We start from the raw sequence: 25,726 nt of genomic DNA on the forward strand, positions 1-25,726 counted from the left end.
ACCTAATAGACGACTGCTTACTATTTTTTTTCCGCAGTCCCAATACCTAAACTACATTTTTGAAGTCTGCACATAAACGTTGCCCTGGGGTCATTATATACCGAAATATTACTATTCCTAGTATTATTAGTGCTCTAACAATCTGTTTTTCTCTCCGTTCACCCCACGTCTCCTTCCTCCCTCATCTCCTTCCTCCCTCTCTCTCCCTTCTTTCTTTCACACACACACACACACACACACACACACACACACATTCACACAATGAAGCTTCCAAATAACTGCCCCGGCCCCGTCCAAATGTATTTTTATTTCTTTTGGAACAGGGGATTGGTACGGTCCTTGGGGTAATAGAAAAAGAGTAACGAACTGTATCATAAATATGAACCATCAGCCACGTCAAAAAGTCTACGCGTTGGGGGTAGGGCGGGATGCAGCTCTAGATAAGGGAAAGTAAACAAGGGGATTCAACTGCGTTGGCCGATATTATTGTTTGTACGTAGGCCTGTTGCTCTGGCTGGGGATTGGGGGAAGGTCCTAGGAGGACAACCATCCCACCTCCAAAAAGAAAAACGAAACCTGCAGCTCCCTGGGGAGGAAAGGGAAGCACTCCCGAAAGCGCTCCTCCCCGGGACTTGATTGCGAAGTCGCGGCAGGCCCGGCCCGGGCAGAAGCTGTCAGAACAGCCACATCCCCGCCGCTCTGCCCACAGGAGAGCGACTTGCGTCTTCGCCCCCACTCAGATCACCAGGGTGTCCTCAAACGTTCTGCTCCCCTCCCTTCGCCACTCAGCCAGCTGACGACGAGCAAGAAGGAGGCGGCGGAGAGCCCCGGTCCCAGGGTGAAGAAAGGGCCGCCGAGCCCCGGGTCCTCCGCCTTCTGGGCCTCTGACCCCTTGCTTACCCACCTGATGCTCCTTCACCACTTCGCTGAGGCAGGGATACCGCTCCGAGATCCATCGATAAAACTTGGGGACTCCCATTTCGACCGTCAGTACTAACTCAAGTCAGGGCCAAACCGAAACCAAACGCCCCGCCGGGGCCTACGCTGCCGCCTCCTGCCGTCGCTCCGCAGATGACAACACACCGCCCAGCCAACCATAGAGAGCGGCCGCCGGGCCTAGAGCGGCCGGCTTCGAGACTGCATCTCCGGGGCGGGGCTCTAGCCCCGGCGCGAACTCGCTGCCGCGGAGCTGCTTGGTTACATTTAAGAGCGCCAGGTGTTTTTGAACGCTTCTGTGAAATCCAGTTCTGAAAATGTGTTGACAGACCTGAGCGCTGTTAAGTGGATTTGGAAGGGGGTGAAAACCTCACGAGACGACTAGAAGAGTCCTGGCTGCTTCCGTCTTATGGGATTACTAATCTCTGTTTTTCAACACAGATTTGGAAAGGTCTGATGATTTATTTGGTTTAGTTTGTTTTGTGAGCGGAAATTTTTTCTTTCAGGATACAACAAAAATTTCTCTTAAAAACGTTCTTTTCCAAATTATTTGCGTAAAATGATTTCCTAACTCCCCTCCACCCAGCTTCCTCCTTAACTCTTAACATTAGGCCTTCGATAGGAAAGTACACGTTTAGTTTTCACATTTATACCCCTTGGGTTATTATATTTTCCCCCATCACACTTCAGCTGTACAAAAAGGCAGAATTTTGTAAGGTAAACTTAAGTGAAATTATCTGTTACAAAAAGATTATGTTTTCATTTATTTGTATGTAATAACCTCTTTGCTTTGGAATTATTTTAAATCTTCTGCAATAAAATGTACCCCCAAATTTAACGTTAACATTTTTTAGATTATAAAACCTCATGAAATTTTAAGTAATGCTGTTTCCCCCAACCACTGGATTCTGCATTCTGGTACACTTAGTATGGCAGCATCTTTAAAATTACAGAATGTTTATATAGTTTTCATTTTCATGTTAATTGGCTAATTTTTTTTCCCTATCACATTTTCAACAAATACAAAAAGAGTATTATTACTAAGTGAACTTAATGATGTGCTATTTATGTTTACATCTCTCTTACTAGAAAGTTCCCAGATCTGTGCTTTGTCTACAGTATTTATTCAATATGATTTTTGGTTCAAATGAATCCTTATGTTAGTACTTAAAATCAACGAAAGTTGTGAAATGAAATTAGGCTGGCTTGTTTCTCGCAAATACATCTTTTTAAGAGCATAAGAACATATGATATTCCATTTCTCCAGTTATACACAGTATATGTTAAGAAAGCAGTTTATTTAACAACATATATTATTTTAAATATTGTTAACAATCAGAGAGAAATATCAGTTACTGAGAACATAAACATATGTTGTACTTTGGAATTGAATAGATACAACCACAGATTAATGATCCAAGTGCATTAATTTTAGATTATTAACATATTCTTTGAAGTAACTCCATTTCACATATATGGGGTCCAACCAAGGTACATCTGGCATAGCAAGTTTTCATCAGTTGCTTCTTGTATAAGGTAATGCACATGTCCTTCAATAGATAACGGCAGTCCTGTCACTCTATTTCGGGTCTTGATTACACCTTGTAGTCTCTGCTCAATGTCAAGAACATGGGTTTTGGCCTAAAAAGAAATTGAAAATCATAAGGACTAAGGACCCAATGACATGTAGATGTTTATAATTTGGAATTACTGCCTTTCTTTTATCTAACAAATATTAATGCCATTTTACTGATCATTACCCCTTTTGTAAGAGCAAATGCAGACAAAGGAGAGAAGCAATGAAACAAATACAATAACTTGAGATACTGATCTCGAGGCTTGCAATGTTGATCTAACATCAACTGTTTGGACATTTTTCAGAACTCTGAAATACAAGGGAATCTCTTCCATGTAAGGAGTCTAGAAAAATAATAATATAAAAAAAATCTACTCTGAAAAGTGTTTAGGACTTAAACATTTGAATATTAGTATTCTAGTAACAGCAACAATACTCTAATGCCTAATGTTTAGATTATGTTATATGCAAATGGGAGTTCTAAGTGAGCTACTTGGAATTCTACATATTTTTCTCAATCAAGAAAGCATATCAGAATGCAAAAGTGAGAATGATGTAATTAGAAAAACAATCCTCAAATCTATTCTAACTTATTTAAAATAACTATGTGGAAAATTTGAGGATTCAACTAATATAGTCAGCTCTCTGCAGCCAATGATTCAACCAACCATGGACTGAAAATATTCAGGGGAAAAAAAATTCCATAAAGTTCCAAAAAGGAAAACTTCAACTTGCCATGCACCAGCAACTATTTACATAGCATTTACACTGTATTTGCAACTATTTACATGGTATTTACATTGTACTAGATATTATAAGTAATCTAGAGATGACTTAAAGTATATGGGACGATACACACAGGTTATATACAAATCCTACAGCATCTTATATACGGGAGTTGAGCATTCCAGGATTTTCGTATCCACAGGGGGGGTCCTGGAACCTATCCCCCATGGAAATCAAGGGGCAAGGGACTACTTATGTTAGTAAAGAGTTCTACATATTGAAGCTGAGACCTGCTGCTCTATAAATTCAGGCAATTTGTGTTCAAGTTTTTCCCACTCTATATCATAACTGTGATTTGTTTATGGTTAAACAAGCATGTGTTGAACTCTGTTTTTACTATACTAATGATAAGAATGTTAACATTAGTAATGACAATAAAGAAAACTTATGGCATTGTCATACTAGATAGAGAACTAAATTTCAGAGTATTCAATGGTCAGTCACTGACAGTATTTAGAATTAGTTCCCATTTGTAGAGATACACAATATCAGTTCATATCAAGCTACACCTTCTACTAACCTTTTCGTTGACAACTTCCCCTGTTTCATTCAGTGGTGCTTTGGAATGCCCTTTCACTGGTTTACTCCATTCCACAAGAGGATCATGTAGAAAAGTCTTTAAGACACTAAAATGGAAACAAATATTATGGTAATAATACAATGTTATCTTTGTAAAAAGAACTCTCATTAAAGTCAACACTTAGGTGAAGGATAACTACTGAAGGATGAGAAGCTAATGGTAATACTCTTACAAAACACATTACTACCGTTTCAGAAAATGCTATGCTTCCTCCTTCAGAGAACTTGCCTTTGCCTACGTCTAACTATCCAATGTATTCTACCATAATGCCTGGTAGACAGGTTTTAAATAAAAAAGTGAATAAGTGAGCTTTAAATGTCCTTTCGAAAAACTACTTCCCACAGCTAACATCATATTTAATGGTAAAAGACTGGCTTCTTCACCCCTAAGATTAGGAACAAGACAAGGATGTAGATGTCTCACCATGGCTATTTGACATTGATCTAGCTAGGGCAATTAGGCAAGAAAAAGAAAAGGCACTATGATTAGATTAGAAAAAGTAAAACTATCCCTATCTACAGGTGACCTGTTGTTGTAGAGAGAAAATCTTAAGGTATCTGCAAAAATAACTATGACAACTAACAAATGAGTTCATTAAGGTTGCAGGATACAAGATCAATATAAAAATTTAGTTATATTTCTATACACTAGCAATGAACAATCCAAACATGAAATTAAGAAAAAAATTCCATTTAGAAATACTTAGGAACACATTTTTAAAAAGTTAAATACAAGATTTGCAAACGAAAAATTATAAAACGTTGAAAGAAATTGAAGAAGACTTAAATAAATGGAAAGATATCCTATGTTCATGGATCAAAAGACTTAAGATGGCAATACTCCCTAAATTGATTTACAGATTCAATGCCATTCCTATGAAAATCCAGGCTGGCCTTTGCAGAAATTGGCAAGATGATCTTAAAATGCATATGGAAATGCAAGAGACTCATAACAGTCAAATAGTCTTGAAAAAGAAAAAAAAAGTCAGAGGATTCACACTTCCTGACTTCAAAACATACTACAAAGCTATAGTAAGCAGGAGAATGTGCTATTGGCATAAGGTTAGACATACAGATCAATGGAATAAAACTGAGTATCTAGAAATACACCCTTACATGTATGGTCAATTGATTTTCAACAGAAATGTCAAGACAATTAAATAGAGAAAAATAATCTCTTCAAAAATGGTGCTGGCAAAAACAGAAATACATATCAATGGAACAAGGTAGAAAGCCCAGAGATAAACCCACATAGTGGGAAGCAGCTGCATAGCACAGGGAGATCAGCTTGGTGCTTTGTGTCCACCTAGAGGGGTGGGATAGGGAGGGTCGGAGGGAGACGCCAGAGGAAGGAGAAATGGGGATAAATGTATATGTATAGCTGATTCACTTTGTTATACAGCAGAAACTAACACACCATTGTAAAGCAATTATACTCCAATAAAGATGTTAAAAAAAACAAACAAATAATCCAATTAAAAAAAACGGGCAAAGGATTTAAATAGACATTCGTCCAAAGAAGTTATGCGAGTGACCAATAAACATGTAAAGATGCTCAACATAACTGGTCATTAGGGAAATGCAAATTAAAACACAATTAGATACAATTTCATACCCAGCAAGATGGATAAAATAATATAGATAGACAATAACAAGTTTTGGTAAGGATGTGGAGAAATTGGAACACTTAGACATTGCTAGTGGGACTATAACATATTACATCTGCTTTGGAAAACAGTTTGAAAGTTCCTCAAAATGTTAAGCTTAGAGTTAACATATCCACAATCCTACTCATAGGTATAACCAAGAGAACTGAAAACATATATCCACATAAAACCTGTACGCAGATGTTCACAGCTACACTATTCACAATAGCCAAAACAATCCCAAATGTCCATTAATGATGAATGGATAAACAAAAGGTGGTATATCCATATAATAGAATATTATTTGACAATAAAAAAGAATGAAGTACTGATACATGCTAGAGCATAGATAAACCTTAAAAACATCATGCTACTGAAAGAAGACAGACACTAAAGGCCAAATGTTGTATAATTCTACTTATATATGAAATATCCAGAATAGGCAAATCTATAGAGACAGAAAGATTCGTGGTTGCTAGGAGATGGTGGGGAGTAGAGTTAGGGAGTGACTGCTAATTTCTTTTGGAGGTGATGAAAATGTTTCATAATTAGATAGCAGCGATGGTCACACAATCTTGTGAATATACTAAAACCACTGTAGTATGTATATTAAAAGACCAAATTTTGGACTTCCCTGGTAATGTAGTGGTTAAGAATCCGCCTGCCAATGCAGGGGACACAGGTTTGAGCCCTGGTCTGGGAAGATCCCACATGCCATGGAGCAACTCAGCCTGTGCTCCATAACTACTGAGCCTGTGCTCTAGAGCCTGCGAGCCACAACTACTGAGCCTGTATGCTACAACTACTGAAGCCTGTGTGCCTAGAGCCTGTGCTCCACAACAAAGAGAAGCCACTACAATGAGAAGCCCATGCACTGCAAGGAAGAGTAGCCCCCGCTTGCCGTAACTAGAGAAAGCAGCAATGAAAACCCAATGCAGCCAAAAATAAATTAAGAAAAAAAAAAAAGACAATTTTATGGTATGTAAAATATATCTTAATAAAAGCTATTATTAAAAAACATCTACTTCAGGGCTTCCCTGGTGGCGCAGTGGTTGAGAGTCCGCCTGCCGATGCAGGGGACAAGGGTTCGTGCCCCAGTCCGGGAAGATCCCACATGCCACGGAGCGGCTGGGCCCGTGAGCCATGGTCGTTGAGCCTGCGCGTCCGGAGCCTGTGCTCCACTATGGGAGAGGCCACAACAGTGAGAGGCCCACATACCGAAAAAAAAAAAAAAAAAAAAACCCCAAAAACCCCCCCCAAAAAACATCTACTTCAACCAGTATAAAGTAGCTCTATATAAAGAAAACAACTTAGAAACCAATAATCACATTCAAAGTTACTACTGTTTACAAAATATAGATGATTACCTCATTAAAGGTTCTCTCTGATCTCGCATCAGCCTCATTGTAACTTCACAAGCTCTTCGAAAAAGACCTTCTGTTCCCATAGGACCCATTCCATTAACCATATTATGAGTCATGCGAAATGGAACAATTTCTGGGACCTCAAAGGTTTCTCCCTTAAAACAATGCATTTTATTAAAAAGTAAAGATGCTGGAATTTAAAAATCTTTATGCAAAACATTAAAAGCTTTTAGGAGAGAGCAAACATACCCTCAAAATATTTGTATGTGCAACTTATGTTAGAGGCCTACATCCTGAAGGAGTCATGACTCTACCTTTGCTTTTGAGGAGCTGAAACACAACTCCTTGTATAAGATCTAGAGGATGGATGGATTCATCTTTCACTGAATTACTAAAGTAATTATAGAGAATTATAGAGCAATATTTATGCATTCAATATTTAGCCTTATATTAACTCCCTTAATATCCTTCTTGAATAGTATAAACTACAAACAAAATACTCTCATAATTTTCTTCTTTTCTTTAAGACTTTCACTTTAAAACAGGACGGGACAAGAAACAGCCAAGTGTTAGATGCTCACAATCCCTGAGACAGGAAATGTAACATGTAATTTAATGAAGTCCAGTTCATTTATTTTCTTCCATTCTCTAACACCTGCCTTTCCTAGGGCTTTTTCATCCCTCCAATCAGTTTCCCTAAATTCCTCTCTTGTATGAATCCCCTATACCAGTGGTTTATCTTTGATTTGTTTTCAGTTGGGTCTGTGACCTTTCTTGGTTTCCTGTGATAGCAGACGGCAACCCATAGAGAACTAAGGATGAAGGAAAAAATGGGTTTAATAATTAGTCTGCCTTTCAGGATCATGACATTGGAAAACTGGAGGGGGTCCTTAAGGAGAGCTGAATGACCTCAATTTATTCCCAGACCCCAGCTGGACCTACACAATCTGAATTTCCTGTGATGTTTCCTAGGTACCTGCATTAAAAAAAAAAAAAAATTCTTAGATGCTGCTGCCAGGTTTGGAAGCAATCACATTAAACTACTCTGTCTCTCTAAAACTGAGTCTCAGTAAAATGAACTGTTCATATATTATATGAACACCCCATGTTCATATAACCAAGAACCAATAAGTCAGAACTTGGATCTATGCTTTTGGACTTCAAGTTCAGTGCTAGTTTTCCTATATGACTCTTCTGAGTTCTCTCCAACCTAAGTTGCTTTACTGAGGGCTATGGGATCCACTGATCAAAACCAGTCAACACACTCTCAATGTGACTCAACTGTGACTATAGCTGCTACTAACAGGTATGTCTAGGAAGAACAGTTGTTGTGGAAAGGAAGTTAGGAGAAAACATACAATTAACTACAGTAAGTCATATCATATACCTTATTGAAGAGACAGTTGAAATCCACATGTACACATTCACCAGTCAAAGAATCAAAGAGAATGTTTTCACCATGACGGTCTCCAAGGCCCAGGATATAACCAACCATTGACATAACGGCAGTGGAACGGCAGTATGCTGATCTGCTGCTGTACCTAAAGGAAACACAATGCCTATCAAGTATCCTTGTATCATATGGGGCCACATACATCTAAAATATTTTTTAAAAAAATCTAACCATAACAATGTATTATATTTTTGGTAACTTACCATGATGTAGGATCAGGGAATGTTCTCAGAAACCACTCATGAAAAACAGGAGGATGCCTGGGCAGGAGAAATTCTTGGAATACTTTGAGTTTTTCAGACAAAGCTGCCGATTTTGGTAGCATACACTGGCGAAGTTCCTTCCCTGTCATATAAACTCCTGCAAGGTAGAGTGATTTCCATTAATCACACAAGCCAAATGAGAATAGGGGCAATGTATTTTTTTTTTGGTGAAAATAGGACAGGAAATATCTACTTTTATTCAAAAGCAAGAATAAATGAAAACATTTCAATTATGCATAGGTAAACTTTCTTCTGATACTATATGAAAATAATAAACACATTATCTTCACTTAATACTCATCTAGAGTGAGGCCTCTTGATGATAATCAGTGCCAAGTAAGACCACACATACCAGAAGATGCCACTCAGAATAAATCCAATGTGAATAGTGCCCCTGCATGTAAAAATGCTACAGCCCTCACTAAATTTACAGTGATCTCTCTGTTAATCAGCAGGCAGTATAGGTCCACACTGAATCATTACTAAGAAACCTACAATGGTGCTCTGAAATAATTTACTCTGTGTGAAGGCTAGCCTATAAGATTCACAGGATATGTGATTTTAAAACTAATCTTGTACAATTCAAATCATAAGTGGAAGCAGAAGAAATTTTCCTTCTGATGTATTTGTGAGTTCATATTATATGGTTGACATGACTCCAGTCTATAAAGTGCCTTTTAGGCCCACCTTGGTTTGGTGCTTTTTGGACCCAAGGTTCAGCTAAAATTTCCATAGACAAGTTTTGAGATTAGAGATTTTTAGCCTCAAATGTTACACAGTTCAACTATGTTCATGATAGGATGGAAAATATATATATATTTTTAAAAATCCAATAGCAATAACTAACACTTATATAATATTTCATCTTTAAATAAAATAGTCAATAGCAAGTTCCTTGAAATCAGATTCAAGTGTGCTTGAACTTCAGCTCTACAACATATTAGTAACTTGGATTAAGTTACTTCACTGTCCAAAAATAGTGATAATTAGGCTTGTTAACAATAATAAAAAAATGATATATACAAAATACTTAGCATAATACCCATAATATAGTAATTTATCAATATTACTTAATGCTATGGGTTGATTGTATCCGTCAAAAAAATAACCCTTGTACCTGTGAATGTGACCTTATTTGAAAATAAGGTCTTTGCCCATGTAATCAGGTTAAGACGAGGTCATTACGGTGAGCCCTTAATATAGTATGACTGATATTTTTATAAGAGAAAACAGGGACATACAGACTTAGGGAGAATGCTGTATGATGACAGAGGCAGAGAATGGAGTGAAGCATCTACAGCCAAGGAATGTCAAAGATTGCTGGCAACACCAGAAACTTACAGGAAGGCATAGAAAGGATTCTTCCCTTTGGCCTTGAGAGATATTGTGGCCCTACTGACACAGTGATTTTAGACTCCTTGTCTCCACAACTGTGAGAGAGTAAATTTCTGTTGTTTGTGAACAGTTTGTGGTAATGTGTTATGGCAGTCCTAGGGAACTAATATTTTTTACTTTACTCTAGTAACTTGATCTATTTGTTTTTAATGTATTACATCATAAACATTGCATCATAAACATTTTAAAAACTTTTTATTTTGAAATAATTTTAGTCTTACAAAAAATTGCAAAAAATATACAGATTTCCCATATATTCATCAGCCAGATTTTGTCAGTGTTCATCTCTTTCATAATAGAATACAATTACCTAAACCAAGAAATTATTTTTTCATAGTATTATTAACTAACTTTCAGACTTTATTCAACTGTCCCACTATCATCCTTTTTCTGGGTCAGGATCCAATTCAGGATCCCTTACTGCATTCAGTTGTCATGTCTCCTTAATGTCCTCGAATCTGGGAAATTTCTGTTTTTGTCTTCCATTACCATGAAATTTTTAATGAGTTCTGACCTGTTATATATTTGTTTCTTCATTGTAAAGTTACTACTTTTTCCTCTTTGTAATTAATAAGTATCTGGTGGAGAGATACTTTGAGATTCTGCAAATAACCTATTTTCCATCACACTTTTGCCAACGAATTTCAGCAGTCATTGCTAATCACTGTCTGCAACAATTATTACTGTGATATTTACTAATTGGCAATTTTCTGTTTTCATCATCTCTTCTACATTAATTCATTGTAATTCTACTCTAAGGAAGAACTTGTTCCTACCTTCCTACTTATTTATTTATTAATTCAAGTATTTGTTTACATAAGTGTGGACTCCTGTCTATTTTATTCCATGGGTTATAATCTAATACTATTATTATTTATTTTGGTGCTCAAGTTATCCCAGGTTTGGCCAGTGGGAGACTGTAACTCTAATCTAACACTTTCGGTTTCATTCTAGCTTTCCCTTTCTTTTTCTTTCTCTAATATGAAAAACTAGCTCTCATTAGCCACAATGTATTTACTTATTTGCTGAAGTCTAGTTTACACATAAAGTAGTTTCAGAATTGCTAACCAGTAACTCCTAGAAAAACACATTTTCATATACAGTTTTGTAAGCTACCTCAAATTCTTTTGGGATAAAGATAGAGAAAGAATTAAAACGCAAGGAAGGAAAGAAGAAATCACTTAACTACTTCTGTATGTATCAATAGTACCAAGAAATTTTACTATGGCTTATACCCCCAAAATGTACAATGATAATAACCATTATACCTATATTATATGTTAGCAGCTATTATACCCATATTACATACTTATTTTGTAAGAATTAATTTTAGTACCCTTTTCCTTATACAGTTTGGTCAGAATAGGTCTCAAGCCAGCAGTGTTGTTAACCCATTCAATAATCCCACATTCATCATTCAGTGGAATAACTGCATATGTTCTAATATGAAGTTCTCTTCTACGAGACTCAGCATCTTTTCTTAAGCACTATAAAAAAAAAGCACACATAAACTTAAAAGTTAAAAATTTCTAAATGTTATATCAAACCTATCTAAAGATTGTTCATTTCATAGCAAAATAATGTCCATAAAAGCTTATTATGTAGTATAGATGAATAATTCTTCAGAAAGGTAGAGCAGGAAACTACTGGGACAATATCCTTAATTTATTTCCAAATCATTAAAAATGACTTGGGTAAGTACTTCTTTTAATTATTCAGTACTAATGTGACAACAATACTGGGTTCAAAAATGTTATAGTTATATATTTAACAATGACAAAATACTCTTTAAAAATTGCTTCTAAGATATTACTGAAATAGTAAGTCCTTGGGCGCAGGGAATGCTGTTTAATTTTATTTAAAACAATGCATGAACAGAAAAGTATGAGTCTAATGATATCCCCAAAACATATATCTTATTCTTACAGTTTAATATTATAGCTTCATTTGAAAAATTATCTCCTAGCAGAAGAAAGCTTTACATATCTCATCTGATTAATCCTGAAATATACTAGGTAAGGATAAACAGTATTTTGTTTAATTCTGGAACTGTATGAAATAAACAAACGAAGCACACATCTATAATTGTAATCTGTCAAATTTTAAAGCACAATCACTGACCAAAAATACATTTTAAACTTTAGGAATAGATAGGCTACATAAATGTCAGCCAAATAGTATGGCATGAGAATCACATGTAAATATCAGTATACGGCCTCCTAGACCAACATAATGAGAAGAGTTTTTCACAATCAGGCTATTTTATTTGACCATGTTAATGTGGGGGAAAGGTAATGAAACAACTTAATTGGTAACAAGGCTGATTAAGATAAATTTATAAATTAAAGCCAGGCCACTTGATACTCCCAACTAGAAAAACACTCCAGGAGCTTTGGGAATTAAGTTACCAATTTACCAAACAACATTTTAAATAAAAATATTCTTTCCCTTAATACCTATGAAATGGGTTTTTATTACGGTATTAATTTTTAAATTACTTTTGGTTAAACTAAGCACAAACCATAATTCTCCTTTTTAAAAAATGAACTCATCTGCTGCTATTTATTTTCTATGTTAAAGGTCCATAACTTTTTCCTGTTAATAAAAGAGGTACCAGTAAAATGCAGGAAGGGGATAGAGAGGCAGAACAAAGAGCTTATAGGAAAACAATAAAGTTTTCACAGTATGGTTTAATTTTTTACCAATGGAAAAACAGATGCTATGCACTTATAAATACCTGGCTAGAGAATAATTCAAAACCCCTAAGATTATACATTTATAATAACCCTTTAGTGAGAGTTCTCATATCATCTCTGAGATAGAAATCAAGCACTTACCAACAGAACTGAAAAAAATACTAATGATCACCTCTAAAAAGTGTGTTGGTAAAAACAGAACCTAACCTTTTTTTTTCTGGCATCAAAATATAAAACATAAATCTGATAGAAAAAGTATATTATAGATAATTTAAACATTAAATAGAAAATATTTTCCTTTGTTAATATGTCTTATACATTTTTCTCAATATAACAAAAGTATCTTATTTTTTAAAAATTAAGTGAAACCAGCAATTCCACTTCAGGGCACATATCCAAAAGATTGAAAGCAGGGACTTGAACAGTTATCTGTACACTTATCTTCATAAGCAGCAATATTCACAATAGCCAAAAAGTGGAAGCAACCCACATATCCACTGATGGGTGAATGGATAAACAAAATTGGTATACACATGCAACTGTATATTATCCAACCTTGTAAAGGAAAGAAATTCTGATGTGCTATAACATGGATGAACCTTGAAGACATAATGCTAAGTGAAGAAAGCCAGTAAAATACAAATACTGTATGACTCCACTTATACAAGGTATCTAGAGTAGTCAAATTCATAGAGACAGAAAGTAGAATGGTGGTTACCAGAGCCTGGGGAAAAGGGGAATAGGGAGTTACTGTTTAACAGATATACAGTTTCAGTTTGAGAAGATGAAAAAGTTCTGGAGAGGGATGGTTGCACAACAGTGTGAATGTACTTAATGCCACTGAATTGAACTGAACACTTAAAAATGGTTAAGATGGTAAATTTTATGTTATGTATATTTTATCCCAATAAAACAAATTAAGTGAAAATGAAAAAGGCAGTGTACTTCATTTCCTCTTTTTAAGAGAGATCTATTTGCCCATATCTCATTGATAGTAATTATGGCAATTCTAAAATAAAAGCAAACTATATCCAAACCTTATTAATCAAGGAATTGAATTCCATTAGTCTACAATCCTTTCTCAAGTCATCTTTTGGCTTACACATCATAATGTAGAACTTTCCATCAGATCCTTTTAAAGAGATCTTCTTTGGTTTCTGAAGAGAAGCAAGAATTTCTACCTAAAGGATGATGAGTTATATATAAATAAAGGTCAAAATTATTTGTTTAAACTTCTATGTGTATTATAAATATTGTGTTACCTAACACAATAAAAAGGAAAATATAATAACCTATATTATGTAGCAAATTTATTATTTTAATAATTTATCTTAATTACGATCTATGAAAAGAATGGTTGGACATAAATAGAGACACATTTTCACCCATTAGAAATGGCTATTGAAGTAAAAGGATTACTCTGGGGCTTCCCTGGTGGCACAGTGGTTTAGAATCCACCTGCCAATGCAAGGGACACAGGTTCGATCCCTGGCCTGGGAAAATCCCACATGCCATGGAGCAACTAAGCCCGTGTGCCACAACTACTGAGCCTGCGCTCTAGAGCCCATGTGCCACAAGTATTGAAGCCTGCGCGCCAAGAGCCCGTGCTCTGCAACAAGAGAAGCCCGCGCACCTCAACAAAGACCCAAACAAACCAAAAATAAAAACAGCCCACAGCCAAAAATAAAAACAAACAAATAAATAAATAAATTTATTTAAAAAAAAAACCAGGATATGCGCCAAGAGCCCGTGCTCTGCAATAAGAGAAGCTACGACAATGAGAAGCCCGCGCACCTCAACGAAGACCCAACACAGCCAAAAATAAAAACAAACAAATAAATAAATAAATTTATTAAAAAAAAAACCAGGATTATTCTGTCAGCAGTGTAAGTAAATACATACACATTCAAATTTAGGCAGCCTCTTAAAGCAGCCGTAATGTTTAAAAGATTTTTGAAACATTTTCTTAGGACTTTTCTGCAGAACCTAAGATGGTTTTTAAATTTCTTTAATGGTAAGAAATGTTTATCAATGGAAAGTAATTTTATTTTTGACAAAAGAAACGCCTCCAAAATCATGTCCAACTAAAGATGTAAGTAAATAAGTTGAATAATATTAAGTTAAAAACAAAGCATGACTATAAGTAACGAGAATGATTTTATTATGTGGCTTATTAACTGGTCTGAAGCAGTTAAACAAATGTTTTGAGCCACAGAAGTACTGGAATAAATACAGAGTTTTCAAAAGTATTTACTCAGAAGTGCTCTGGTACCATTTCTTTAAGATAGTAACAACAGCAACAAAAAAGAATCAAGCTCTTCCTAGCTGAAATTCACTTCCTCCCAAAATACAAATTACAAACAAAAATTGTATTTCGTTCTCTTTCTGTTCCCCATTTTTAGGACAAAGATGAATATGGAAAAATCAAATTATGGAAAAAATAAAGATTTTAGTCATATTAAAACAGTATGAACATCTGAAAAAATCAAAATACTAGGTTGAACATGAGATTTTTATCACTTAATTTTGTCCCATCACTATATGGTTTTACTTTTCTGTATTTCTAATCATTTTTTCTTTGCGAATAAAATCCACTTCGTCTCTGAGAAAAACACTTTTAAACTTAATTTGAAATTTCAACTTAATTTTAAAAGCATAGTTACAGTTATATAAAATTGCAGTTTACCATATCATCAAAGCCTGCAATATAGGCCCAATGCCCAGGAAATGGCTCATGGTTAGCATGGGCACCCGGAACTGATGGAAGAGTGGGTATCATGACTGATTGTAAAGGAATGAGGATTTCACTAAATGTTGCTTCTTCTACCAGCTTTTTAAGCATTTTAAAATGAGTGCTCATGCTCAGCGTGGAACTACTTCCATCCACCTGGGGGGGAGAAATAGTACATGTTAATTTCTCTGTTTACCTTGAATTATAGAACGCTTACTTTTACTCAAAACAAAAATTTCACTTCTATAATATCTTAATTACAATGGCTCAGCGGTCTGTACTTTTCTAACTTTTAAAAATACATCACCTCATTTAAACCTCTCTGTACTCTTTTACTTATCAATAAATAGTACCTACATTATACGATGTTAAATGACTAAGGTAGGTAATAGTGGCCTACAATTTGTTATCACACATTACAAATTCCAAAGAGCTCTGTAAATCAAACTTTTTTTTTTGTACCAAATCTCATTTGGCAGCAAAAAGATATCTGAACTCACTTAGTACAAAGATTAATATGTTTCACTGAAGAAATAGCTATGTATCTGATTACAGGATACTCTACCAGATTACTCCTAGTGATGATACTTAATAAAAAGTATATGTACTGCATTACCTTTAAAAATCTAAAAATCCTGAATTTCTAAATGTAGTTGGCCACAAAAGTTTCACATAGAGAACTGGAAGTTTGTACAAGTAAAGCACTTAGAAAAGTGCCAGTGTTTAATAAATGTTGGCCATTATCATAACACTATCTCTCATAATGTCAAGAGTGTCAGGGGACAAACAGGATTAATCCAGATAGCAAAAACAGATTACTCTTTCAAGATGTTTATTGGAAGGGAAGGTGAGAAATAGGGTAGTCTCTACCTTCTCACCTGTAAATAGATGATAGAGTGAATATTTGTAAGGGAAAGTCTAGTTATTTACCTTATAGAGTCTGTCCCTCCTTATAATTACTCCTACCCCCACTTTTACCCTTCCTACACATTCTTCAGGATTTTTTCCCCTCCAATTCCTTGGGTAGAATACTAGTTCATTCCTATAAGCATGTCTATACTCTAGTCATAAACCTACTGAAAAAAGTAGTTATACAGTATATGATAACCATCTGAGTGGCTTCCTATGAGACTGTGAGCACTTCAAGGCAGGAGAACATGTCTTACTCATCTTTGTTTCCCTTAGGCACAGTGCTTGCTCCCTGGTAGACAATGAAATGTTACTGAAAGGATGAAACCCAAAACTCCAGTCTTCTTTCCTATCATGTATGTAGGTTAATGTATATGAGCTTTGAAAGTTCAAAGATAAGACAGAAAACAATCACAGAGAGAACTTTAAGTGAGTATCTTATATTCTTATATTTCATATCCTCTATTTAAAAAAACTTCTAATAAATATGGATAATTTACTCTCAGAAGAATTTACATTAAGAAGAACTTTTAGAAATTTAGAGGATATTTGACGAGGGACATATGTTAGAAATTTTAAAAACAGCTTTATTAAGGTAAACTGCACGTATTTAAAGTATACAATTTGATAACTTTTGATATATGTGTATACCAACATATGAGAATTTAAATTTAATTAATCAAATGAAATACAACCAGCTGAAATCATATAGAAGTTTCATCCAACTTGGTCTATAAGTAGTAAGATTTATGATAGTACCGATTTATTGCACAATTCTAGAAGCTTATCTGTTAGGCGAGTTGCATCTCCAACAAACTTTTCTAAGGATTTTTTCATATGAATAGCTTTATTTAGGATTTCCTTGCATCTGTTTACACGCATGGGATAAGAAGACTGTCATAAAAAAAAAAGTTAAATGCAATTGTTAAAAGATAACAAAACTTCTGATTGACAAAAATCAACTTAAACAGTATGCATGATGAAAGTTTACAGTGATAAACATTTCCTGGAAATCAATTTGGCAATACTATCAATAGCCATAAACATGCTGCTATCCTGCGACCTGATGAGTTCCCTTCTTAGGATCTATCTTGAAGGAATAATCAGAAATGAGAATAAATATAGATGTGTCTAGATGTTTTGCAACAGCAAAGAAAGTAAACAACCTTAATGATCAACAGCAGTTAAGTAAATTATAGATGGCTAACCATTATAGAATTTTATAAAATTTTAAAAATTGGTTCTTCAATGAATATTTAACATGGGAACATGATTATGGTAACAATTTTAGGTGAAAAATATGAAATTACATATCTATGCAATCCAAATTTAGTGTTAAAATATGCATAGATAATAAACATACAAAAATACATCAAAATATTAATGATATAAACAGTGAATTTTAATTTTCTTTTTTATATTTCTCTGTATTTTCTAAATTCTCTAAAATATTTATTAATTCAATATATTTACCAATTTGTACATTCCTATTAATAATGCAATAAAATTTTCTAGTATTAATAGTTCTGATACTTTGGATTAAAAAACTTGGAAAAAAAATAGGTTACTGTTTTATACCAAGCACTAACACTTTACTATACTTCATAAAGAAAACACATGATAAATCCTTCAATCTTAAACACACTAGTCACTTCATTTGATACAGTAAATATTTCTAAATTTTATAATGAGACATAGTACTATAGTTTCTTTTTAAAAATACTTAAAATTTATCTTCTTGCTACAAATCTAACATAAGAGAAACCCTGGAACTTGTATCTACATATTAGCATTAAAATGGAAAGACACTACTGTGATTAATATATCACCTTTGACACAGCTGTCATCATCCACATTGCTTGTTGAGGATAGGCCAGAAACACTTTGGCTATAATTTCCATCAAGACAACAAAAACTTCATCATGAGAATGACAAATTCGGGAGATCAATTGTGAAAAGGCAGTCAAAAATTGATACGGAGCTAAGTGATTTGTGTGCTCTGTGATAACTTTGTTTATCTTAGCTAAATCATTTCTCATTTGTACACGATCAGAGCGGCCAGCTGGAAAAAAAAAATCAAAGTTAAAAATACCAGTAAAAAAGTATATCAATTTCACAGAAAAAAAATTTTGTTTTAAAAACAGCTTTAAGATATATGTTATTCCCATGTCCAAAGCTAGATCACTTGCCTATTTGTGAAAAGATACTTTTCTCTGTCCAGGTAGGAAAAAATATTTAAGTCCACCGAAAATCTCAAGGCCCATTTCTTTTTAAAAATTTTTAAACAGACTTTATTTATTTATTTATTTAACATCTTTATTGGAGTATAATTGCTTTACAGTGGTGTGTTAGTTTCTGCTGTATAACAAAGTGAATCAGCTATACATATACATATATTTTCACTAGAAGCAAACAGAACAAGCCACAATCCATTGTAATTTTTAACGTAAATTATTTGGCTTAAACTAATATTTTTCAAAATGTGTTAGGTTTACCAAGGAACGAGCAGGTTTACACTTCCAGGCCCTGCAACTCCAACTACTTTAAAAAGTCTATGCTTAGTCTTTCTCCTCTTTTTTAACATTTCGTTTCTTGCTCTCACATAAATCATAATTCTTCTCAGTCCCTTAAAAATTTTACCAAAAAATTATACCTTTTTCCCATTCATATGCCTTAGCACCAAAATCAAGCCATAGTGATAACATTCGTGGCATTGATTGATATATGAACTGATTTCCATACTGTAAAGACCTGCAATTACATAGAAAATATATTAACGTAGTATCCTTTTTTACATTATATGAATTAAATATAAAGATTTAAACTATCACTTGAGAAATATATGGCCTCTGACAAAAATTTTTATAGCATCAGTGTTTCTTCCTAGTACACATTATCTTTGACTCCTCTCTCCCCACTTTTTTCTTTCTTCACTCCTCACTAACCTCTATAGTATCAATACACTGACCAAAAATAATTCAAGTTTTGACCTGGTCAAACTCCTGTCAGTATTTCTTTTAAATTGTCCTTAGGATCTGTGCCTTTATTTGTATTCCATGGTCATAAGCCTAGGTCAGGCCCAATCACTCAATTTCTGGGAAATTACAGTAACTTGGTCTCCCTAATTCCACATTTCTTCCCTTCAATAAATTCCAGGCTACCATTTCTGAAATTCTAGCTTTATCATACTCCCCCCGTTTAAAAACAGCAATCACTTACCTTTAGATTAAGACTATATGAATGACTCTGCTCGGGATTCAAATATATACAACCCTTTTTCTTTATAACTTTGCAATCTTAGTCTCTCACTATTCACCATATACATCTTCCATCAAGTTCAATTTCCTCACCATCCTCTCAACAAACCACTCAACCCTGTGTCTCTGCCAAATCTGTGAAAAGTTAGTACAGGCATACCTCGGACATATTGCAGGTTTGGTACTGGACCACTGTGATAAAGCGAATATCACAATAAAGGGAGTCACACGAATTTTTGGGTTTCCCAATGCATATAAAAGTCATGTTTACACTATACTGTAGTCTAATAAGTGTGCAATAGCATGTCTAAAAAAAGCAATATACATACCTTAATTGTAAAATACTTTATTGCTAAAAAATGCTAATCATCACCTGAGCCTTCAGCGAGTTGTAATCTTGTTGCTGGCGGAGGCTCTTGCCTCGATGTTGATGGCTGCTGACTGATCAGGGTGGGGGCTGCTGAAGGCTGGGCGGCCGTGGCGATTTCTTAAAATAAGACAACAATGAAGTGTGCTGCGCTGACTGACTCTTCCTTTCATGAACGATTTCTCTGTTGCGTGCAATTCTGTTTCATAGCATTGTACCCATAGGAAAACTTCTTTCAAAATTGCAGTCCATCTCTCAAACCCTGCCACTGCTTTATCAACTAAGTTTAGGTGAGATTCTAAACCCTTTGTTGTCATTTCAACAGTGTTCATAGCATCTTCACCAAGAGTAGATTCCATCTCAAGAAATCACTTTCTTTGCTCATCTGTAAGAAGCAGCTCCTCATTCGTTTTATTGTGCTTTTATCATGAGATTACAGCAATTTAGTCACATCTTCAGATTCCACTCCTAATTCTAGTTCACTTTCACCACATCTGCAGTTCCTTCCTCCACAGTGGTCTTGAACCTCTCAAAGTCATACATGAGGACTGTAATCAACTTCTTGCAAATTCCTGTTAACGTTGATACTTTCACATCTTCCCGTGAATCACAAATGTTCTTAATGGCATCTAGAATGGTGAACACTTTCCGGAAGGTTTTCAATTTACTTTGCTCAGATCCTTCAGAGGAATCACTATTTATGGCAGCTATTACTTGTGGCAGCTATTACAATATGAAATGTATTTCTTTTTTAAAAAATTTACTTTCATTATTTATTTATGTCATTTAGGTTAACATTGGTTTATAACGTTATACAAGTTTCATGTGTACGTTACATTTCTACTTCTATATACCTTATAGCATGCTCACCACCAAAAATTTAGTTCCCATCCATCACCATACGGTTGATCCCCTTTACCCATTTCACTCTCCCCTTCCCCTCTGTAACCACTACTCTGTATCTACCTGTTTGTTTTTATTTGGTTTGTTTTGTTCATTTGTTTTGTTTTTGTGTGTCTTTGTTTTTTTATATTCCACATATGAATGAAATCATACGGTGTTTGTCTTTGTCTGTTTGACTTATCTCACTTAGCATAATACCCTCAAAGTCCATCCATGTTGTCACAATGGCAAGATTTCATCTTTTTTTAAGGCTGAGTAGTATTCTATTGTATACGTGTATACACCACAACTTCTTTGCCCACTCTTCTGTTGATGGGCACTTTGGTTGTTTCCATATCCTGGCTATTTTAATAATGCTGCGATGGACATAGGGGTGCACATACCTTTTCAAATTAGTGTTTTCATATTCTTTGGATAAATACCCAGAAGTGGAATAACTGGATCATATGCTAGTTCTATTCTTAAATTTTTGAGGAATCTCCATACTGTTTCCACAGTGGCTGCACCAATTTACATTCCCACCAACACTGTAGGAGGGTTCCCTTTTCTCTACATCCTCTAACACTTGTTATTTCTCTTGCCTTTTTGATAACTGTCATTCTAACAGGAGTGAGATGATATCTCATTGTGGTTTTGTTTTACATTTCCTTAATAATTAATGATGTTGAACATCTTTTCATGTGTCTGCTGGCCATCTGAATGTCTTTTTTGGAAAAATGTCTATTCAACTCCTCTGCCCACTTTTTAATTGGGTTGGTTTTTGTTGTTGTTGTATGAATTCTCATATATTTTGGATATTAACCCCTTATTGGATATACCATTTGCAAATATCTTCTTTTTGGTAGGCTGTCTTTTCATTTTGTTGATGGTTTCATTTGTTGTGCAGAAATGTTTTAGTGTGATGTAGTCCCATTTGTTTATTTTTGCTTTGGTTTCCCTTGCCTAAGGAGTCATATCCAGAGGGATATTACTGAGGTGGATGTCAAAGACTGTACTGCCTAGGTTTTCTTCTAGGAGGTTTGTGGTTTCAGGTAGTACGTTAAAGTCTTTAATCCATTTTGAGTTGATTTTTGTGTATGGTATGAGATAGTGGTCTAGTTTCATTTTTTTTTTTTGCACATGGATGTCCAGTTTCCTAACATCATTTATTGAAGAGACTACCCTTTCTCCATTGTATATTCTTTGCTGCTTTGTTGAATGTTAGTTGTCCATAGAAGCCTGGGTGTTTTGCTGGTCTCTCAGTTATGTTCCACTGATCTATGTATCTATTTTCTGCCAGTACCATGCTATTTTGATTACCACAGCTTGGTAATATAGTTTGAAATCAGGGCATGTGATACCTCCAACTTTGTTCTTTTTTTTTTTCTTTTTTTTACGGTACGTGGGCCTCTCACTGTTGTGGCCCCTCCCGTTGTGAAGCACAGGCTCCAGATGCACAGGCTCAGCGGCCATGGCTCATGGGCCCAGCTGCTCCACCGCGTGTGGGATCTTCCCGGACCAGGGCATGAACCTGCGTCCCATGCATCGGCAGGTGGACTCTCAACCACTGCGCAACCAGGGAAGCCCCCTGTTCTTTTTTCTTAGGTTTGCTTTGCCTATTTGCGGTCCTTTGTGGTTCCATATAAGTTTTAGAATTTTTTGTTGTATTTCTGTGAAAAATGTCCTTGGGATTTTGATAGGAATTGCATTGAATCTGTAGGTTGCTTTAGGTATGGGCATTTTAACAATGCTAATTCTTCCAGTCCATGAGCATGGAATATCTTTCCATTTATTTGTGTCTTTTTCAATTTCTTTCAGCAATGCCTTATAGTTTTCAGTGTACAGGTCTTTCACCTCCTTGGTTAAATTCACTGCTATGTATTTTATTCTTATTACTGCAATTGTAAATGGGATTGTTTTATTAATTTCTCTTTCTGCTAGCTCACTGCTAGCATGTATAATAGAAATGCAACAGATTTTTGTATACTGATTTTGTATCCTGCAACTTTACTGTATTTGTTTATTATTTCTAATAGTTTTTTCGTGTATTCTTCAGGCTTTTCTATATAAAAAATCATGTCATCCACAAATAGTGACAATTTTACTTTTTCCTTTACAATTTAGATGGCTTTTATTTCTTTTTCTTGCCTATTTGCTCTGACTACGGCTTCCAATACTATGTTGAATAAGAGTGGTGAGAGGGGGCATCTTTGTCTTGTTCCTGATTTTAAAGGGATAGCTTTCAGTTTTTCATGGTTGACTATGATGTTAGCTGTGGGTTTGACATACATGGCCTTTACTAATTTGTGGTATGTTTCTACTATACCCACTTTATTGACACTTTTTATCAAAAATGGATATTGAATCTTCTCAAATGCTTTTTCTACATCTATTGAGATGATCATATGGTTTTTATCCTTCATTTTGTTAATGTGGTGTACCATGTTGGTTGATTTGTGTATGTTGAATCATCCTTACATCCCTGGAATAAATCCCACTGATCATGGTGTATGATCCTTTTAATGCATTGTAGCAGCTGGTTTGCTAATATTTTATTGAGGATTTTGGTGTCTGTGTTCATCAGAGATATTGGCCTATAATTTTCTTTTTTGTGTGTTGTCTTTGTTTGGTTTTGGTATCAGGGTGATGTTGGCCTCATAAAATGAGTTAGGAAGCGTTCCTTCCTCTTCAATTTTTTGGCAGACTTTGAGCATTAAATCTTCTTTGAATGTTTGGTAGAATGCACTGTGAAGCTGTCTGGTCCTTCTATTTCTTCATGATTCAGTCTTGGAAGGGTGTATGGTTCTAAGAATTTGTCCATTTCTTCTAGGTTGTCCAATTTGTTCATAATATTCTCTTACAATCCTTTGTTTTTCTGTGGTATCCGTTGTTATTTCTCCTCTTTTATTTCTGATTTTATTTATCAGACCCTTCTCTCTTTTTTTCTTGGTGAGTCTAGATAAAGGTTTGTAAATTTTGTTTATCTTTTTAGAGATCCAGCTCTTATTTTCACTGATCTTATCTACTGTCTTTCTAGTCTCTATTTCATTTATTTCCACTCTGATTGCTATTATTTCCTTCCTTCTATGGACTTTGGGCATCATTTGTTCTTCTTTTTCTATTTCCTTTAGGTGTAAGGTTAGATTGTTTGAGATTTTTCTTGTTTCTTGAGGTAGGCCTGTATTGCTATAAAGTTCCCTCTTAGTACTGCTTTTGCTGCATCCCACAGATTTTTTTGGTATGTCATATTTTCATTTTCATTTGTCTTCAGGTAATTTTTAATTTCTTCTTTGATTTCTTTGTTGACCCAATAGCTCTTCAGTAGCATGCTGTTCAGTCTCCATATACTTGTCATTTTTCTACGTTTCTTCTTGTAGTTGACTTCTAGTTTCATACCATTGTGATTGGGAAAGATGCTTGATATGATTTCAATCTTTTTAAATTTATTGAGATTTGTTCTTTAGAAAGTTCCACGTGCACCTGAGAAGAATATGTATTCTGCTGCATTTGAATGTAATGTTCTGTATAGATCTATCAAATCCATCTGGTTCTGCTGTTTCCTTGAATGTCTCTCCAGATGATCTATTCACTGACACAAGTGGGATGTTAAAGTCCCCTACCATTACTGTGTTGCTGTTAATTTCCATTTTCTTGTAATTCCTTCACTTTCAGCCGATGTTTGTCTTTAGAGCTGAGCTCCTGGAGGCAGCATATAGTTAGGTCTTGTTTTTCTTAACCCATCCAACCACTTTGTGTCTTTTGGTTGGTGAATTCAATCCGTTTACATTTTAGGTGACAGATGAGGACTTAGCACTGCCAGTTTAGCTTTTGTTTTCTGGTTGCTCTATATATCCATTGTTTTGTTTTGTTTTGTTTTTTCCTTGTGTTTCTGTCTGCCATTTTGGTTTGGAGGTTTTCTGTTTTTCGTAGTTTCCTCTTTTTTTATGTTTCATGTCTCTACTCTATATTTATGTTTTGTGGTTACCATGGGGTTTGTATGAAATCTCTCAGATAAAATAGTCCTTTTTCTGCTGATAGGATCTTACCTTCATTTACCTACGTAGGTTCCATCCTTTTCCTCTTCCCCTTTTATATTTTTGTTGTCTCAAATTATCCCATTTTACGTTGTGAGTTTGTTACTGAATTGAAGCAGCTATATTTGTTTTTTCAACATTTTCCCTCTTTAACCTTTACGCTATAACAAAGTGTTTAAAAACCTGTTGCGATAAAGACTTGCAACTTTTGATTCTGTCTACTTATCACCTTAGTCAACGTTTTGTGTACTTTTTGCCATTCTGTTTCTGGTAGAAAAGCTCATTTCAACATTTCTTGTAAGGCAGGTCTAATGTTGATTAACTCTCTTGGCTTTTGGTTGTCTGGGAAAGTCTTTATTTCTCCTTCATATCTGAATGATAACTTTGCTGGATAGAGTATTCCTGAGTGATGACTTTCAGTATTTTGAGAATGTCACTCCACTTCCTCCTGGTCTGTAGAGTTTCTGCTGAGAAATCTGATGGCCCAATGAGGTAGCTTTGTGGGTTACCATCCCTTTTTCCTTAGCTGCCTTTAAAATTCTTTCTTTGTCATTGACTTTTGACAATTTTAATACAATCTGTCTTAGAGAAGGTAATTAGGTGTTCTCTTAGCTTCATGAACTTGTATACCCAGTTTCTTCTCCAGGTTTGGGAAGTTCTCAGCTATTATTTAAATAAATGCTTTGCTCCCTTCTCCCTCTCTTCTCTTCGGGGATACTCATTACCCTAATGTTGCCCTTCCTAAAAGAGTTGAATAGCTCTCTAGAATTTCCTCATTTTTAAAATATCTTCTCTTTCCTGTCCTACTTGTACCATTTCAAGTTTGCTAATTCTCTCTTCCATATGGTCTGC

At 35.1% G+C, this 25,726-nt stretch overlaps 2 protein-coding genes across 6 annotated transcripts in view; both read right to left on the minus strand.

The window, feature by feature from the left end:
- Positions 1 to 1,731, minus strand: part of XRN1 (5'-3' exoribonuclease 1) — a 101,470-nt gene extending 99,739 nt beyond the window's left edge. For 3 of the 5 annotated variants that reach the window (XM_024769041.1, XM_024769039.1, XM_024769040.1), the window contains exon 1: positions 905 to 1,731. Coding sequence is in view for 3 of the 5 variants with exons in the window: in XM_024769039.1 (XP_024624807.1) it covers positions 905 to 979 (75 nt within the window). In the remaining 2 variants the exon portion in view is untranslated. The remainder of the gene's footprint in view (positions 1 to 904) is intronic. The other 2 variants (XR_003006390.1, XM_024769038.1) reach the window with 1 other exon arrangement.
- A 486-nt stretch (positions 1,732 to 2,217) lies between these two features.
- Positions 2,218 to 25,726, minus strand: part of ATR (ATR checkpoint kinase) — a 102,134-nt gene continuing 78,625 nt past the window's right edge. Inside the window, exons 37-47 of the mRNA XM_024769090.1 lie at positions 18,988 to 19,085; positions 18,164 to 18,396; positions 17,094 to 17,228; positions 15,381 to 15,581; positions 13,732 to 13,875; positions 11,335 to 11,485; positions 8,544 to 8,700; positions 8,275 to 8,428; positions 6,891 to 7,042; positions 3,819 to 3,924; positions 2,218 to 2,577 (exon numbers count right to left, since the gene is read on the minus strand). Coding sequence (XP_024624858.1) covers positions 2,404 to 2,577; positions 3,819 to 3,924; positions 6,891 to 7,042; positions 8,275 to 8,428; positions 8,544 to 8,700; positions 11,335 to 11,485; positions 13,732 to 13,875; positions 15,381 to 15,581; positions 17,094 to 17,228; positions 18,164 to 18,396; positions 18,988 to 19,085 — 1,705 coding nt within the window. The 3' untranslated portion in view covers positions 2,218 to 2,403. The remainder of the gene's footprint in view (positions 2,578 to 3,818; positions 3,925 to 6,890; positions 7,043 to 8,274; positions 8,429 to 8,543; positions 8,701 to 11,334; positions 11,486 to 13,731; positions 13,876 to 15,380; positions 15,582 to 17,093; positions 17,229 to 18,163; positions 18,397 to 18,987; positions 19,086 to 25,726) is intronic.

Source organism: Neophocaena asiaeorientalis, unplaced genomic scaffold, assembly GCF_003031525.2.
Source record: "Neophocaena asiaeorientalis asiaeorientalis breed wild unplaced genomic scaffold, Neophocaena_asiaeorientalis_V1.1 scaffold118, whole genome shotgun sequence".
NCBI classification, from domain to species: Eukaryota; Metazoa; Chordata; class Mammalia; order Artiodactyla; family Phocoenidae; genus Neophocaena; species Neophocaena asiaeorientalis.